This window comes from Cylas formicarius, unplaced genomic scaffold, assembly GCF_029955315.1.
Source record: "Cylas formicarius isolate icCylForm1 unplaced genomic scaffold, icCylForm1.1 PGA_scaffold_2__14_contigs__length_35257938, whole genome shotgun sequence".
In the NCBI taxonomy this organism is placed as follows: Eukaryota; Metazoa; Arthropoda; class Insecta; order Coleoptera; family Brentidae; genus Cylas; species Cylas formicarius.
In genome coordinates this window covers 30,839,692-30,854,257 of record NW_026844319.1, presented here as the reverse complement: position 1 = coordinate 30,854,257, position 14,566 = coordinate 30,839,692, and the positions used below count along the sequence as shown (strand labels likewise).

The window sequence follows — 14,566 nt, the reverse complement described above, 5'->3', positions numbered from 1 at the left end:
TGTAAAAACAATCTGTTTATGAAAGTGTTCTCTCTATGAAGACGGTCCATATACAAAGACGGTCCGTATACGAAGGCGGTCCGTATACAGAGGCGATCTGTATATGGAGGCGGTCTGTATATGAAGGCGGTCTGTATAAGGAAGCGGTCTGTATATGGAGGCGGTCTGTATATGGAGGCGGTCTGTACGTTTCTTTTTTTTTTTTTTTCTTAACGATCAATTAGATTGAAATACCTCTCCATTATTAAACATAAATTCTCACAATATTAATTAAGGTTTTATTGTCATTATTCGGTATATATAGTATAGTATAGTACAGTAAGAAACAGTGTTGTCGAAACAATTGTCATGTGAATATAATTTCGTGAAAATCTGAACTTTTAGTTCTAATTTATTTTACTATCACATTTCGACCTTCTGAAAATTTGCTTTTTTATTGGGGGTATTATTGGGAATTTTTCTGGTTATTTCCAAAGGAACATCCCTGAAAAAAATAATTTGATATAACCCTCGGATTTTCATTTCTTTTATTATTATATTTAAATTGAACATTGTTACTTACAGCTACCAAGTTCCAAGTGAATTTTGTTATATTTTCTGAGGCCTGATATTGTCTTGTCAATAACAAAGATATTGCGTGAAAAATTCGAAAATAGGTGATCAATTATATAAGCACTAGTTGATGTAACCCTAGTTGACCACTGAACCCTACTTGCCAAGCCAAAGTAGGGACGTTTGTTATTAATTTCCCCGTACTCTGTAGGATTTCTTTGTGGGCCATAGTTAATATATATATTCGGTTTATAAACCAAATTCAACATATTAAAAGTAATTAAAAGTAAATTTGAAAATCTTTGTCTCTCGTGGGTAGGTGTTGTACGTTGTCACCTGGTCTTGCCTTGCCTGATCGAAGAATATATAAATTCTGTAATTTGTTCTTTAACTATACACCCACCAGCACGAAAAATTAATATTTTTTAATATTTAATTATTCTAACACAGAAGAGTACGAAAAACGGTAAATTAACCGTACCCTGAACATTGGCAATATTCTGCTTGGCATGCCTAAAATCCTCAATTCTCCAATCCATTGCGGTGCGTCGTGAATGCCATTGAAATTATCTTCGATAGAAATAACAAATATGGAAGTTTTTTGACAACCTAGAGTATTTTGCCATTTTTTCTTAGATATTTTAGATCTACGTACTCCGGACTACTGCTTACTATTTAAAAAATTGAAGAAAATGAAGAAATATGATTATTAACTAACTAGAAACACCCATCCTTATAATTGAAACTTTGATTATATAGGTTATACGTAACGCTTGTTGAAATGTCCTTTAGCAACGTTATTATTTGCATAATGTTTCAACGCAGAACGAGGTCGAAAAGTGTCTGTTTTACTTTCATGTACTCGGGCAGGTCTGCATTCAATATGGCGCGGAAAATCGTTGTTTACTTGTTTGTTCGTTTCGCCGTAAATAGAGATGCCAATTTTCAGTGATAATGACCGGTGAACCTTATTTGACAAAATTCGAATTCTATTGTGTATACGGAATCATTAGCTTTGCTAACAGAGTGCTAGAAAGTGGTTAGAGGACGATAATTATAGAAATTATTAAAATTTTATTTTAATTTGACCTTTCTTTTATATACAAGCAATTGTGCATGCAGACACGTATTCAATGCTTGCTTCTTTTCGCAAAAACAACAAAATGTGAGAATTAAGATGAATATCTAAAATTTTTAGAAATTATCAGCTGGCTCGAGCTATTCTAAATCTAAAACTTTTCAGGAAGACTTAATACCTAATAATGATGATGCAGATAACTTTATCGCGTAATTATTTCTGTGATATTTTCTAATGCCCCTGGCAAATCTGGAACGTGCATTCTAAACCCTTCAGAGTTTCCTAAGAACGGACATAAACGGTATCTTCAGGAGCAACCTAGTAATGATTAGAGATTCGCCCTGAGTTTTAAATTTGGAATTATGACGTCACGACGACTTGGATAAAGTTGCCATAGTATACGTAGGATAATCGGGCCCGTTTGGTTTCTTCAAGTAGTTTGTTCACTTTTTAGATTCGGCTAGGAGAATCTTTTGTTGCTTTTAGTCTTACTGCTTGCTAAGGGCACGAGGTGAATTTCCAAAGTTAATGTGAGTCTGAGTTTAGTCATTAATAACAATAATAATAACATTTATATCAGCAATTAGATAATACATGCGTGCATTTGTTGAATCTAATACGACATATGTACCTAAGTTCATCAATATTCGACTTCAAAACTCAAATTTATATTATTAAATTAAATTAAGAATTTAATAAATGAGGAGTTTGATAAAGACACGGTGTTGTCGAAACAATTGTCATGTCATAATATATAATTTCGTGAAAATCTGAACTTTTAGTTCTTATTTATTTTGATAAATGGATTTTCATCAAGTAAAAGCCACCTCAGTTCAATAATTAAATTAAGTGACATTCGTATTAAATTTTTCACCCACCTAATTTTATTCACAGTTAATTTATCACTTCCAGAATGTCAGAGTCACGGTCTTAGCAAGTACGCTGGAAGAGCGTTATATATTCTAGGGGCTCCTCTGCACTGCAGTAAATTCAATCATCAGTACTGACATGGCTTGACAAAAATAGACTCAAATTAGTTTTTTCCTGTTTAAAACTTACATTTTTTGGCCTATTTTCATGTTTCTCCCACACTACTAAAGTACTTATTGAATTCCTTGTCCTTGGGCGATGTATACGAAATATTGTCCTAACTTATGATTATGCTATGCTTAATAGTTCTCCAAGTTTCCCTTGCATCACTAGAAAGAGGTTTGTCAATAAGTTCCTCCTAACAAATTTTGCTTCAGATGGTCTTATAGATGTAATTACACCATTAGTTAGCCATGGCCTTTTCCGTCTCAACTTGCATTTTATTTTTTTTTTGTTCAGTAAAATTGAAAATTTTCTGCAATTTCAAATTTAAGAGTAAGAGATAAATGAGATTTTCAAAAGCAACAAAACCTGTTTATTTAAGAAATCTGATTTTTTGTATACAAACAAGGATCAAAAATTTTACCGCCTTCAATGCAGCTGTTCTACACCTGGATGGATGAAGATGAATGAACGATTCTGATAAATTTCGTTTTGCACCCGCTTTTCAGGAAGAACGTTGTTCTTTCTAAATATGTATAACTTCTCTCTTATTGCTATATTGAGACGAGTTTTGGATTTGATAGGATTTTGAAGGAAGCAACACGAAGTGTAAGGAATTCAGGTAGTTTTCCTGGATTTTTCATAGTCTTTTTAAATTGGTTGGAAAGCCGTAATTTTTTTGAACCAAAACTTTGGAATACCCAGTCGGGGCGATCTTTAACTACCTTTTTAGGTCTTGCTCTCTAAATAATATTTTTTGTTATGTATTTCTGTTGGAAACCAAGGTGCACTCTCCTGATGCATTTTCATCGTCTGTAAATCTTCTTTTGTGGATGTTCTCCTTTTGGATCTGGGGTTCTATTAAGCGATCTGTAGAAGCCTTTTTGATATTTTGAAAACTTGCTGTTCAGTATTTTTTCATTGGTAGATTTCTTGGTATCTTATTATTATTATATTCTTGTTTTAATCACCATTTATTTGCGCACTTATTGTTACTTATTGTTACCAATAAGTTTCAAAGACGCGTTTGGAGTGAATCGCATCGACAAACACACGATCGCCGAGCATGAACATAAACTGCCCTTGAAAGGAGTGCCGGGTATTCGGATATGGGCACTCACGCCATAGTGTTCAACGAACTGTCAAATGACGTGTTCGACGAGCATCCCGTCATGCTCGACCACTGGCTGAACTCCTTGGAGGAGCGTTCGTCGTTGTTTTGGTTGCGGTTCGCTGACGACGACGATGACACTCAGTGTCAGAGAAGAGCGAACTCGTTGGAGTCCACCGACGAGACGCTCAGTGACACCGACGCCGACGAGTCCGGCGGCGAAGAGTTTAGACACGAACGCGACCCTTGGGGTCCGTGCAAGAGTATCGCTCACCGGGACTCTGATCTGCTGGTCGCGCTGGCCGAAAACTGCACCCTGGGAGCGGTCTGTTATTTTTGCAGGTATACTTGTTATTTGTTAGAATCGTCGACCTTTTTTTTAAATAATTCTGAAACGGTTATATGAAACTTTGACCGGAAATTAAATTCGGACCTTTTGTTTCAGAAAAATTATAAAATGGTTTTCTAAAATTTGTTTGATTTTTTTTTTATAATAATTTTTTTTTTTACAAAACTTCTGGATTCTTCCTACGTCGGTTTTTGTTGAATCGAACTAGCTAACGTTTTGTCAATCATCCTGTTGGCTTCCTCAGAGCTTTATTGTGTATCCCTTAAATGCCTTATGTATGTTTTCAATTTTGTAAAAAAAAAACTAAGTCACTTTCAAAATGGACGACTCATCTATTGTAACAACATTTAGAAGAAAACAACCTATTCCACTTTGAAAATTATCAATATTACTATACTTTGAATCAATAGGATAGGATAAAATTTTCTTCATTACAGTTGATCGTGGGATTGGGGGAACCACGTCATTTTCACCTCAGCTGTGTACGTTTGACCTAGAATAAAAATTTTTTTTCAGCTCTATGCGAATTTTGCGTAAGTTTTGACTTATTTTTGTCCATTTTGACTGGATTAAAAGCAAAGTAAAAGAACCAAAATATCCAATATTTTTCTTGTTTCTTTTAAACATTTCAACTTTTTAATCTTTGATTTTATAAGAATAATGCCAATTAACAATTTCACATTTCTTGCTTTTTAATAACAAAACCTCAATGATAAAATAATATTTTCTCAGGACTTTTGCTCCTTTATCCTTGGCATTCATTAGCACCCTCCGTATTACAAATGGCTAGAGTTGGGCAGCGTATTTAAAACGAGGTTCTCTTAGTCACCTCGTTATATTGAAACGCGCGGGCGTTCGTATTACTTAGGCATATTATTATTTAACCGACGTCGGTGGGTCGCGTTGCCCCACACGACTCATTAACTTAATTTTATTATTTGACGCTTGTGACAGCTCGAAAGGCAAAGGCGACGATCCGAAGGTCGTTTTTAAGGCTGAGTGCATGTTCGCCGTCTGGCCTAGTATTAATCGACAAAATTATTAGTATGATATACTTCGACCAGAAATATAGAACCGACCCCGTCATTAACTTTGCCTACTGTTGCCACATATAGAACACCCCGGAGCAGGCCCTTACCGGTAACCATTCCAGGACCGTCCTAGGAATTCATCTACCTACACTAACAATCGGGATATAAGTATTTGTTCCATCTTTTCGAGCAGCAATCCTTGAAATGTGTACATAAAAAATTATTACAAAATGACGTAAAAAATTTGTTACGATCTATTTTGTTACGTTTCTACGTAGTATCATTATTAATATACAAAATATTAAATATAATAATAATAAAGCTTCAGTCACTTAAAAAATCGTCACTATCGCTAGTGTCGTCTTCTTATATTACTCGTTCTTCATAGTTAGACCAGCTTTGTACTGATATTTTAGCTATCTCTTGCCCAATTACATTTATGGTACTATCACTAAAGTTTTTTGGAGTATCAACATCTTCTCTCACTTTCTTCTTGACTACACCATTTGCAATAATTTTTCCTACAGTTGACGAACTTTGGTGATGTCATTTGTTTTTATTGCTGCTCCTACTTCCCCTTTTGAATTTCTTATAAAATTGTAAACATTCAAAACAATTTGGATCCGTTTTTATATTTGCTGAAGTAGTTCGTCTTCTAAATTGTCATTAGGTTCGACTACCATCTCCACTTCGTTTTCAAATTTTGAGTTCCATATCTCCTTCTAACAGGAGAACATCTGCTTCATACCATGGTCTCCACATTTTTAAGTGTTAAAAAACAGGAACCTTCAAAAAATGTTTAATTGTCAGAATCTAATCAATATTTATCTGTATTTTTATGACCTACTTCTATCTTAGTTTTGGTTAGTTACTTTAACCTACCGCGAATATAATCTGTGGTCTTAAAAAAGACTGTTTTTTTTTACAAATCGAAGAACTATGTACAAGACACATAAATACAAGAAGAAGAATGTTGTTAATCGACAGGCACACAAGACAAAAATGATTATTTTCAAACTAACCTGTAAGATATATTCGCTACGGTCCGTCTCAGGCAAGACCTACGTAATACTATTGGGATGGGTTTTACCATGGTCCTGTGAAGGTCTGCGGTTAAGGTACTTTAAAAAACGTCGAAGCAATAAACCATTTTATAGTCACGGTGCGTAGGAACACTTTACCTAGTCCTGTGCTATTGTTGCATCTCGAATCGTTTGAACGCCGCATGGCGTGAATTTTAATTCGAACCGCAACGGTACATGTTCAGCGTCGACGACGATTTTCTCACCGTCAATTAAGCGTCCGCGCGGCATACCTACTATAAGGACCGAATTATTGCAATAGGAAATCGTTATGGGAAAACCATTAAAAAACGATGAAAGTATTCGCGATATGTGCATTAATATGCTCGTGTCGTCGGTCTTTTGCGATTGTTCGCGGACTTTGACGTTTGAAATTTCCGCTTCATTATTGGCATTTCTAATATAGAATTCTACGATAGTTTCTTTTTATAGCAAACTCAGTCGCCAACATCAAACTTGACGCCCCACCTACAGGGTGTCCCATACAAGGTGACCCATATACTTGTCTCAAAACTTGTAATAATTATAAGGAAATTGTAAAAGCAAAAGTTGTTTGTATTTAATGAAATTTTTATATTATTCGCTTTTGACTCTTACAGGGTGAGTCCGTTCTTCGGTATCGGAGTTAGCTCGGGAATTATTGATTGAATGATTAATTGCCGCACGGAAATAGAAAAAAACCCTACGCAATAGAGATTAAGGCTAGCTAGTAGCTCTATGATAATATAAAAACGTTACCATTTTTGCTTTGTGTGCCTGTCAAATAGTTCTTCGATTTGCAAAAGAATAGAAAGACTATGGAATGAAGCACATATTCCCCTGTTAGAAGAAGGCATGGAACTCAGAGTTGAAGACGAAGTGGAGCTGGTAGTCGAACCAAATGACAATTTAGAAGACGATTTATCTCAGCGAATATAAAAACGGATCCATTTGTCCTCGGATGCTAAACAAGTTGTTTCGAATGTTTAGAATTTTATAAAAAAATCAGAAGGGGAAGTAGGAGCAGCAATAAAATTAAGTGACATGACCAAAGTTCCGAAGTCAACAGTAGGAAAAATTGTTGCAAATGGGATAGTCCAGAAGAAAGTGAGAGAAGATGCTGGTACTTCGCCGGTTTTTAAAGAGCAACACGCAGATCTAATTAGGAATAGTGTATGTAGAAGAAGTGCATAAAAAAGTACTGACGGAGTTAAACATTACTAAAAACTACTTTTTTTGAAGAATGTGCTAATGGAATCTCAAAGAATTTTGCAATGGAGGTTGGATTATTTAAATGCAATTAAAAAATTTCGAGGAAAAAAAAGAGGCCAATAGTGTATTTAGACGTTTGGCTGGATGTTGCCTTGTTTTTGTCTGTCAGAAACGTCAAAGATTCAAGTGTGGATTACTGTTGTCAAAACTATCGCCAAATACTGTTATTGTGTTTTTATAATGCCTCGTATCATTCAGCAAAAATTAGAAATATTCCAAATACTTCTTCAAATAAAGAAGAAATTAAAAGAATTTCTGCAAGAAAATGATTTATATTTTAAAGAGAGAGGCTACACGAAAAAACAGCTTCTGGAATTATTAAAAATTGAACATTTTAGAAAAGACCACAAAATCTTATATACACATATCATTGTATATTTAATCCGATTGAGATGATTTGGTCTGAGTTGAAAGTGCATATAAGAAGAAATAACACTGCACCAATATTTACTGATAGGACCATAAACGTAATTCGGAACTAAGTCACTACAGTAGCGATAGTGACGATTTTTTAACTCACACTTTGTTTTAAAGAGCTAAAAATGTACAAATAACCGAAATATATTATTATTAGAAGAAATAACGACAACAAAATTTTTGGTTAACTTTTGAGGTGGGCCTCCGTGCCCCATCAACGATTTGCCTTTAGTATTGTTCTACCATCTGTCTAGTTTGTTTTTTCCAACAAGGTGTTCCATTGGAAAAGAGTACTTTCCCCCATTTTTTTGTTTTTGTTTCGCCTCTGTCTAGTTTGTTAATTGAACTGACTTTGTAATTCTACTCTTAAGAAACAGTAAATAAATTTGTCCTGAAATTATTAGTAACCCAGATTGCTTTCCCAAAACCGATGTAATTCTGTTATGCGTGCACCCTGTATAGAGTGTTTTTCATGTCTCGTCTAACTGCAAAGTTACGGCAAACTATGGTAAATATTAAAATTTGTATCAGTAATAGCGATTGTCGGCGATATCGTTCAAATTGTACCATCTCTAACAGTTTTTTTTACTTACGGAAAATAATTTACCCACGAAAACTGAAATTTTCAGGATCTTTTAGATACACCCTTTACACAACTCAAAGAATGTTTGAAGCGGAGGTTATATCGCCGGGATTTCCCACGTTTGCTAGATATGAATTTTACCAATAGACTAAATTTTTCCGAAAAAAATACCTTTTTTATGAAAGACAGGCGTCCGTAAATACGAAAATTGTAGCTCTTGCTGCTATCTAAACCAATTGGCCATATTTTTTACGAATCTTATATTACGGCTAATATTTTACCCGGGAAAAGCACAATTTTCAGGGTCTTTTAGATTTTTGTTCATAATTAAAAAACCCTGTATATAGTCGAAAAAATGATTTAAATAAATGGTATAGTACGGAATCTTCCACGTCTCCCGAGTAAATAATTTTGTCGATCAGGTGAATAGTTTTTTTCTGAAGGTAAAAAAGCCCAAACAAAATTTTCAAAAATTAAAAAAAAGCTTTTTGGAGAAGTCGATAGCGCCCACTTATCGTGTTTCATAGAGATTTTCAAATAACAGTTAAGAAAAGCAAAAAGAAAGATTTTTATAGGCTTATGGAGTGTTAGAAAGAGAATATCAGTTTCTCAACATCGGCCAAAATAGAGGTCATACAAGAAAAAACGGTTGAAACTATCCGTATTGAATGGCCTTTATTCGGGATAAAAGCACCGGCTTAATTGTTACACCACAATTATTAGTTGGACGTGACCCAAAGGCATTATCTTATTATGCAGCTGGAGAATGTACGAGTCCGCTGATTTTTACCATTTGCGCTACCGGTAATAAATACCGCACTCTCTATTCTTGAGGTTGTGTGGACACCCACTACTGCTCGGCGAACAAGTGCCTTTGATATACACGCGGTTTTTCTTGTACGGGATCGACTTTCCGGTGAAAGTCACCCGTGCTAGAAATACTATTGCGTAATAGCTTAAAATACGGAAGAAGAAAAGCGGAAACAATTTTATTTTCAAACAATTTTGAAATATTTGTGAGGCCTTAAATCGACATGTTTCGATAATAAAGATGAATTGTTAGAAGAATATTAGAAGAAGATGCCGCCGCCGTCATCAACCACTTATTGTTTGTCTCACCTAAAATGAAGCACCAAAAGAAGAACCTTTCACAATAATAAACGTAAACTAACACTAACTATTAATCGATTATTATAAATGTTAAGGAGAATTATTTCCTTCTCCTACTATTATGCAAAAAAGTAATATTAAACTAAAAAACTAAACTAAACCAACTCCGAATTGACAAGAGCTAAGGACTGGTTTACAAAAAATATATTAACCCTTAACTAAGGGAAAAGTGTCTCTTTAATCTTCTCTCAATGAACGACGTAAATATTGGTCAATATTCTTGGCCCTAAACTAAATTGGTGTCGCCACATAGACCAAGGGGCTAAAAAATCTCAAAAAAGTAGTTTCTTAATAAGTAGCCTAAAAGGTACTGTAGATTCCAACAATTATTGACAGCATATCATGATCTAATTGGCTCTTGGTCTGATAAACTGGGTAATTGTAGGGCAATTTGGATAATCACAAACTTCAAATACACAGAGGATGCTGAAAATCCTTACAATGCCACGCGCTTTTACACTTAAGTGTCTAGTTTTAGTTTACGAGAATCAAGATTTTTTACATGTGAAAAAAGTTCACCCCTACGAAACACGGAATAGGGACAACCTCAGATCTGATTTCTTCCCTCTTAGTGCGATTATTACTGCATCCAATTGTTGTCCAATAACCAAGCAATAACTTGGTCAAAGAATTTTTAATAAAGCATACCTTTTACAGCTTGGAGAAATTTATCTTTTTCCAAGATATCAATAATTATATCTAGTCAGCTTATCGCTTATGTTTTATGTATTGCGCTTTGTGTTTTAACATGCTAATAAATAAATTTTAAACTGACAAGTAGAAATAATCAAAAAATGGATAACTATTTCTTTGATCTAGCAGAAAAAATAAAACATGCGTCGCCCTACTGGGAGGAAAAAATGTGCGAAAAGCACAAAACGAAAACTAAAACCGCAGTTTACAAGCGCGAGGTTCGTCGCCTGACCGAGCGTCGGTGTTTCCGAGCGGGAAATTTTGATCGCAGCTTCTAATATTCCGTTTTTTGTTTCAGCAAGAAGAATTCCATAGTACTGCGCACTCAGCTATCGGTGAGGGTGCACACGATTATTGGTAAGTTATCAGCTTGAAAGTTTTGAGCTTTCCTTAGTTTATCTAGAGTTGGATTTATTTGCTTTTTTTGCAATTTCTTGAAATAAACCCTTACTAATCCATCCAAGATTAAAAGAAATCACGGCGTGTGCCAGATAGATAGATAATTTATTCACAAAGCCCACTACAGGGATGGACTACAACTTATGTATATAAGGTTAACTTAAAAAAAATTTTAAAATGAGCATTACAAGCAAACTTATAACAACCAACACACTTGGAGGAAGCAAATTATAATAGTATCATCCTAAGAAATTAATTAAGAGACCTTTTTTCGAACCTATGATTGAGTTAATAAAAATATGGGAGATATACAGGGTGTCTGGAAATGGTAGAGTAATTAAGTACTAAAATTTTTTCATGAACTTTGTTTTTGTAGTTTGCCGATAAAAGACAAATTTACCACGATTATACTAATATTCTTTTGCCTATTTAGACCAAATTGCCTTAAATATACCTCAAACTTTTTTTTAAAGCATTTTAGAAAATTTTACAAAATAAATAAGAACTAAAAGTCCAGATTTTCACGAAATTATATATTTTCACATGACAATTGTTTCGACAACACCGTGTCTTTATCAAATGTAATATTTACAAACTACATGTTGCTGTATATACCGAAAAATGACCATGAAACCTCAGTTCAACCTACTCCAAAGAACTAGGAGAAGGTTTTTTTTTTTACAATGAGAATATGATGGGAGGCAGCCCATACGAACATAAATGAAATACGAAAAACATTCATTTTTAGACACTTATTTCTTGATATTTTACATTTATGTGATATTCTTTATTACAAATTTTGAATAAAAAAGACACTCGTATTTAAAAAAAAAAATAAAGTAAACCAAAAAAAATGTAAATCACTTATTTCTTGATATTTTACATTTATGTGATATTCTTTATTACAAATTTTGAATAAAAAAGACACTCGTATTTAAAAAAAAAATAAAGTAAACCAAAAAAAATGTAAATCATAGCGATTTTTGCAGAAAAAATAAAACATTTCAAAATTTTATTAAAAAAAAAAATTGTTTTTAGTATAAAATAAACTGAAATTTAACATGTAGGACTCAAAGAACTCAAAAATCGTATTGACCGGTGTTACTAAATAGTTTCTTGCGTCTCATATAGTTGAACCAGTCGATTCAAACCAAGCGACTTTATCGAACGAGTCGCCGCTATCGCTGGCGGTTTTCTTTGCACGTTTATGGTAGATAAATTACAAAATATTACAATAATTATTGTTGTTAGGCGCGCGCCTTAAATGTCATTTGCATGGACGTCTGTCCCGATAGCGCGCTATATAGCTCTCGGTGAAAGGAGTCGGCGTCGTAGAAAAAATCAACGTCGTACCCGCATGCCGGGGTATTTTCTCGATATTCGCGAGAAACGTGATTTGGGACAAGGAAATAACGGGCCCGATTAATATTCCATTAATTGTAATTAACATGAGATCGAGATTTCTAATTTAGCTAGACTCGTTTGGCGGTTGCGCTTATTTCGCGACACAATTTGATGAAATTTATTTGTCTATTGAATTTGAGATACCCGAAAACCGGTGCAAAAACATTCTTCTTCTTCTTCTTCTTCTTTATCATCATCATCTTCATATTCTTCTTCTTCAGCCTCCACGTCTTCTTTTTCTTCTCCGACTTCTTCGTCTTCAAGTCCCGTCCATCACTCCTACAGTATCTCATCAGTTTCATAAGTTATAATAGTAATTTTATAACTATAAAAAAGAACGAAGAAGAAACAAAGGGATAAGGCTTTTCAGTACGACCAATCGAAGTCTCCTGGAGACCATCATAATACAAATCACAGTGCGATGATAATTTTTGAAGTTAACGCACATGTTGCAAATAGGGTTTTGAATAGGTAATTGTTCCAGAAGAAACGGACAATCGATTCCGTAATGAACAAGATTTGTTTCGAAAAATCGTCACTGGGCGCGTAACGCGAAGTAGCTTTGTATTTTGTGTTTTGTTTTGTTTTTGTTGTTTTTCTATCGTGCCCCTGCGGGCCACTATGGAACTTTCGTAAAATCGATGTAATTGTATTGCGCATACACCCTGTACAATGTATAATTTCAAGGTCACGACAAAGTTTGGTAAATATACAAAGTTGTACAAGTAATAACGCTATCCAGTGATATTTTTCCAAATATTTCGCGCACCCTTGATAATAGACAAACCTGAAACTCTCTGAATACGGTTTAGGATACTCTTTAAACTAAATTGTGCCATGTTTTATAGTTTTTCATTTGCGACCAATAATTTACCCACGAAAAAGGCAATTTTCTGGATCTTTTGGATTTTTTTGCCCATTACCGACACACCCTGTACATAATTGATAAACTTGGGTTAGAGCCCTGGATCTCTGGTTCAAGAATTTTTCCAATAAAGTAATCGTTTTCGAGAAAATTTTTTTCTGAAACCAACGCCTTAATATTAAATGACGTCATCGTGTATAGATTGAATGCGAGATATAGCTACTTTTTCAAATATCTCGGGACGCAGAGACAAAAATTGTAGCTCTTGATGCGGCCTATAACACTGTTTGAGCCGATTAGCCATATTTTTTACGAATTTTGATTTACGGCTAATCATTTATTCCGGAAAAGAACAATCTTCAGGTTATTTTTGTCTATAATTGAAAAACCCTGTATATTTTCGAAAAAATGCTTAAAATAAAAGTTATGGTTCCGGATCTTCCCCGTCTCCGGGCTAAAGAATTTTACAAATCGGCTGTACGGTTTTCGAGAAAATAATTTTTTCCTGGGACTCAAAATTACGCAAAAAAAATTTTCAAAAATTTTTCAAAAATTGTTCGCGACATTTGATGACCCCCGGTTTCAACGGTTACCTCTCTCCCTAATGAAATTGAAATGGATAGCTGCCAATTTAGGTCACATGTTATATTTCTTAATATAGCACTCAATATCTTGAACACCCTGTACAATATTTAAAAACCTTAAATACTGTTTATATGGGCTATATGACCATGTAAAAACGACTGACAACTGAGTCATAGACTTCTAGTTATTTTCAATTATCGTTATAAAGGGAACCCAGTTTTCAGTTTTTTTTTTCAAATTACCGACGCACCCTTTACATTTTCAAAAAATTTTTGAATAATGATTTTTTCCCTATACTCTGCAAATGCGGTTTTTAAATTTTTAAAAATACGTTACGACGACGCTCCAGTCTCCCCCAGTTCGACACTTTTTGTACCTTGCAACTAAATTAAATCCAGTGCCTCTTATTTCCATAACTTTTTTTTTCAATGTTACCTTAGCAATATCGTCTTCCCGTAGATTTGTTCTGTTGGAAGCCTTTTTAAATATTTTGCTTACAGCCGACCTTAATGAAATCCGTCTATTGTTAGTTGACGTTTATTTCCACCCTTAAATAATGCCAAATGTCAATTCCAAGACAATATTCGTCATTTTTCTTTAATAAGTTTCCCTGAATTTTATTTTTTTTTATATTCTCTTTTCCAGATTTGTCTATTTCGGAAGCTAATTTTTGACCTATATTAGAGAAATAGAAAGGAATAATGATGATGATATAATGAACTACAATGCAGCTATCGCATCTAAACACAAAACACTGAAACTGTCTCCCTAACAGTTGTACGAGGGCTGCCTTTTATATTTCGGGACTTTCTTAAAGTAGCCATCTAGCGACTAACGTTTTTATAGGGAAGTTTGACATTTTGAGGTTAGGTTTACTCAGTTAGCTTTTGGCGAGTTTTGTTTGTGAAAAATTTAAAAAGTTGTGACGGTTAAAACGTCAAAAGATTAAATTGATAACATGCTT

General features: G+C 34.3%; 1 protein-coding gene across 7 annotated transcripts in view; it reads left to right on the top strand.

Annotated features, from left to right (window-relative positions):
- Nucleotides 1-14,566, top strand: part of LOC132697904 (FH1/FH2 domain-containing protein 3) — a 120,950-nt gene that overhangs the window by 79,346 nt on the left and 27,038 nt on the right. For 6 of the 7 annotated variants that reach the window (XM_060663656.1, XM_060663651.1, XM_060663650.1 and 3 more), the window contains one exon: nucleotides 10,648-10,706. In XM_060663656.1, coding sequence (XP_060519639.1) covers nucleotides 10,648-10,706 — 59 coding nt within the window. Of the gene's footprint in view, nucleotides 1-3,675; nucleotides 4,116-10,647; nucleotides 10,707-14,566 lie in introns of all 7 variants that reach the window. The other variant, XM_060663649.1, reaches the window with a different exon arrangement.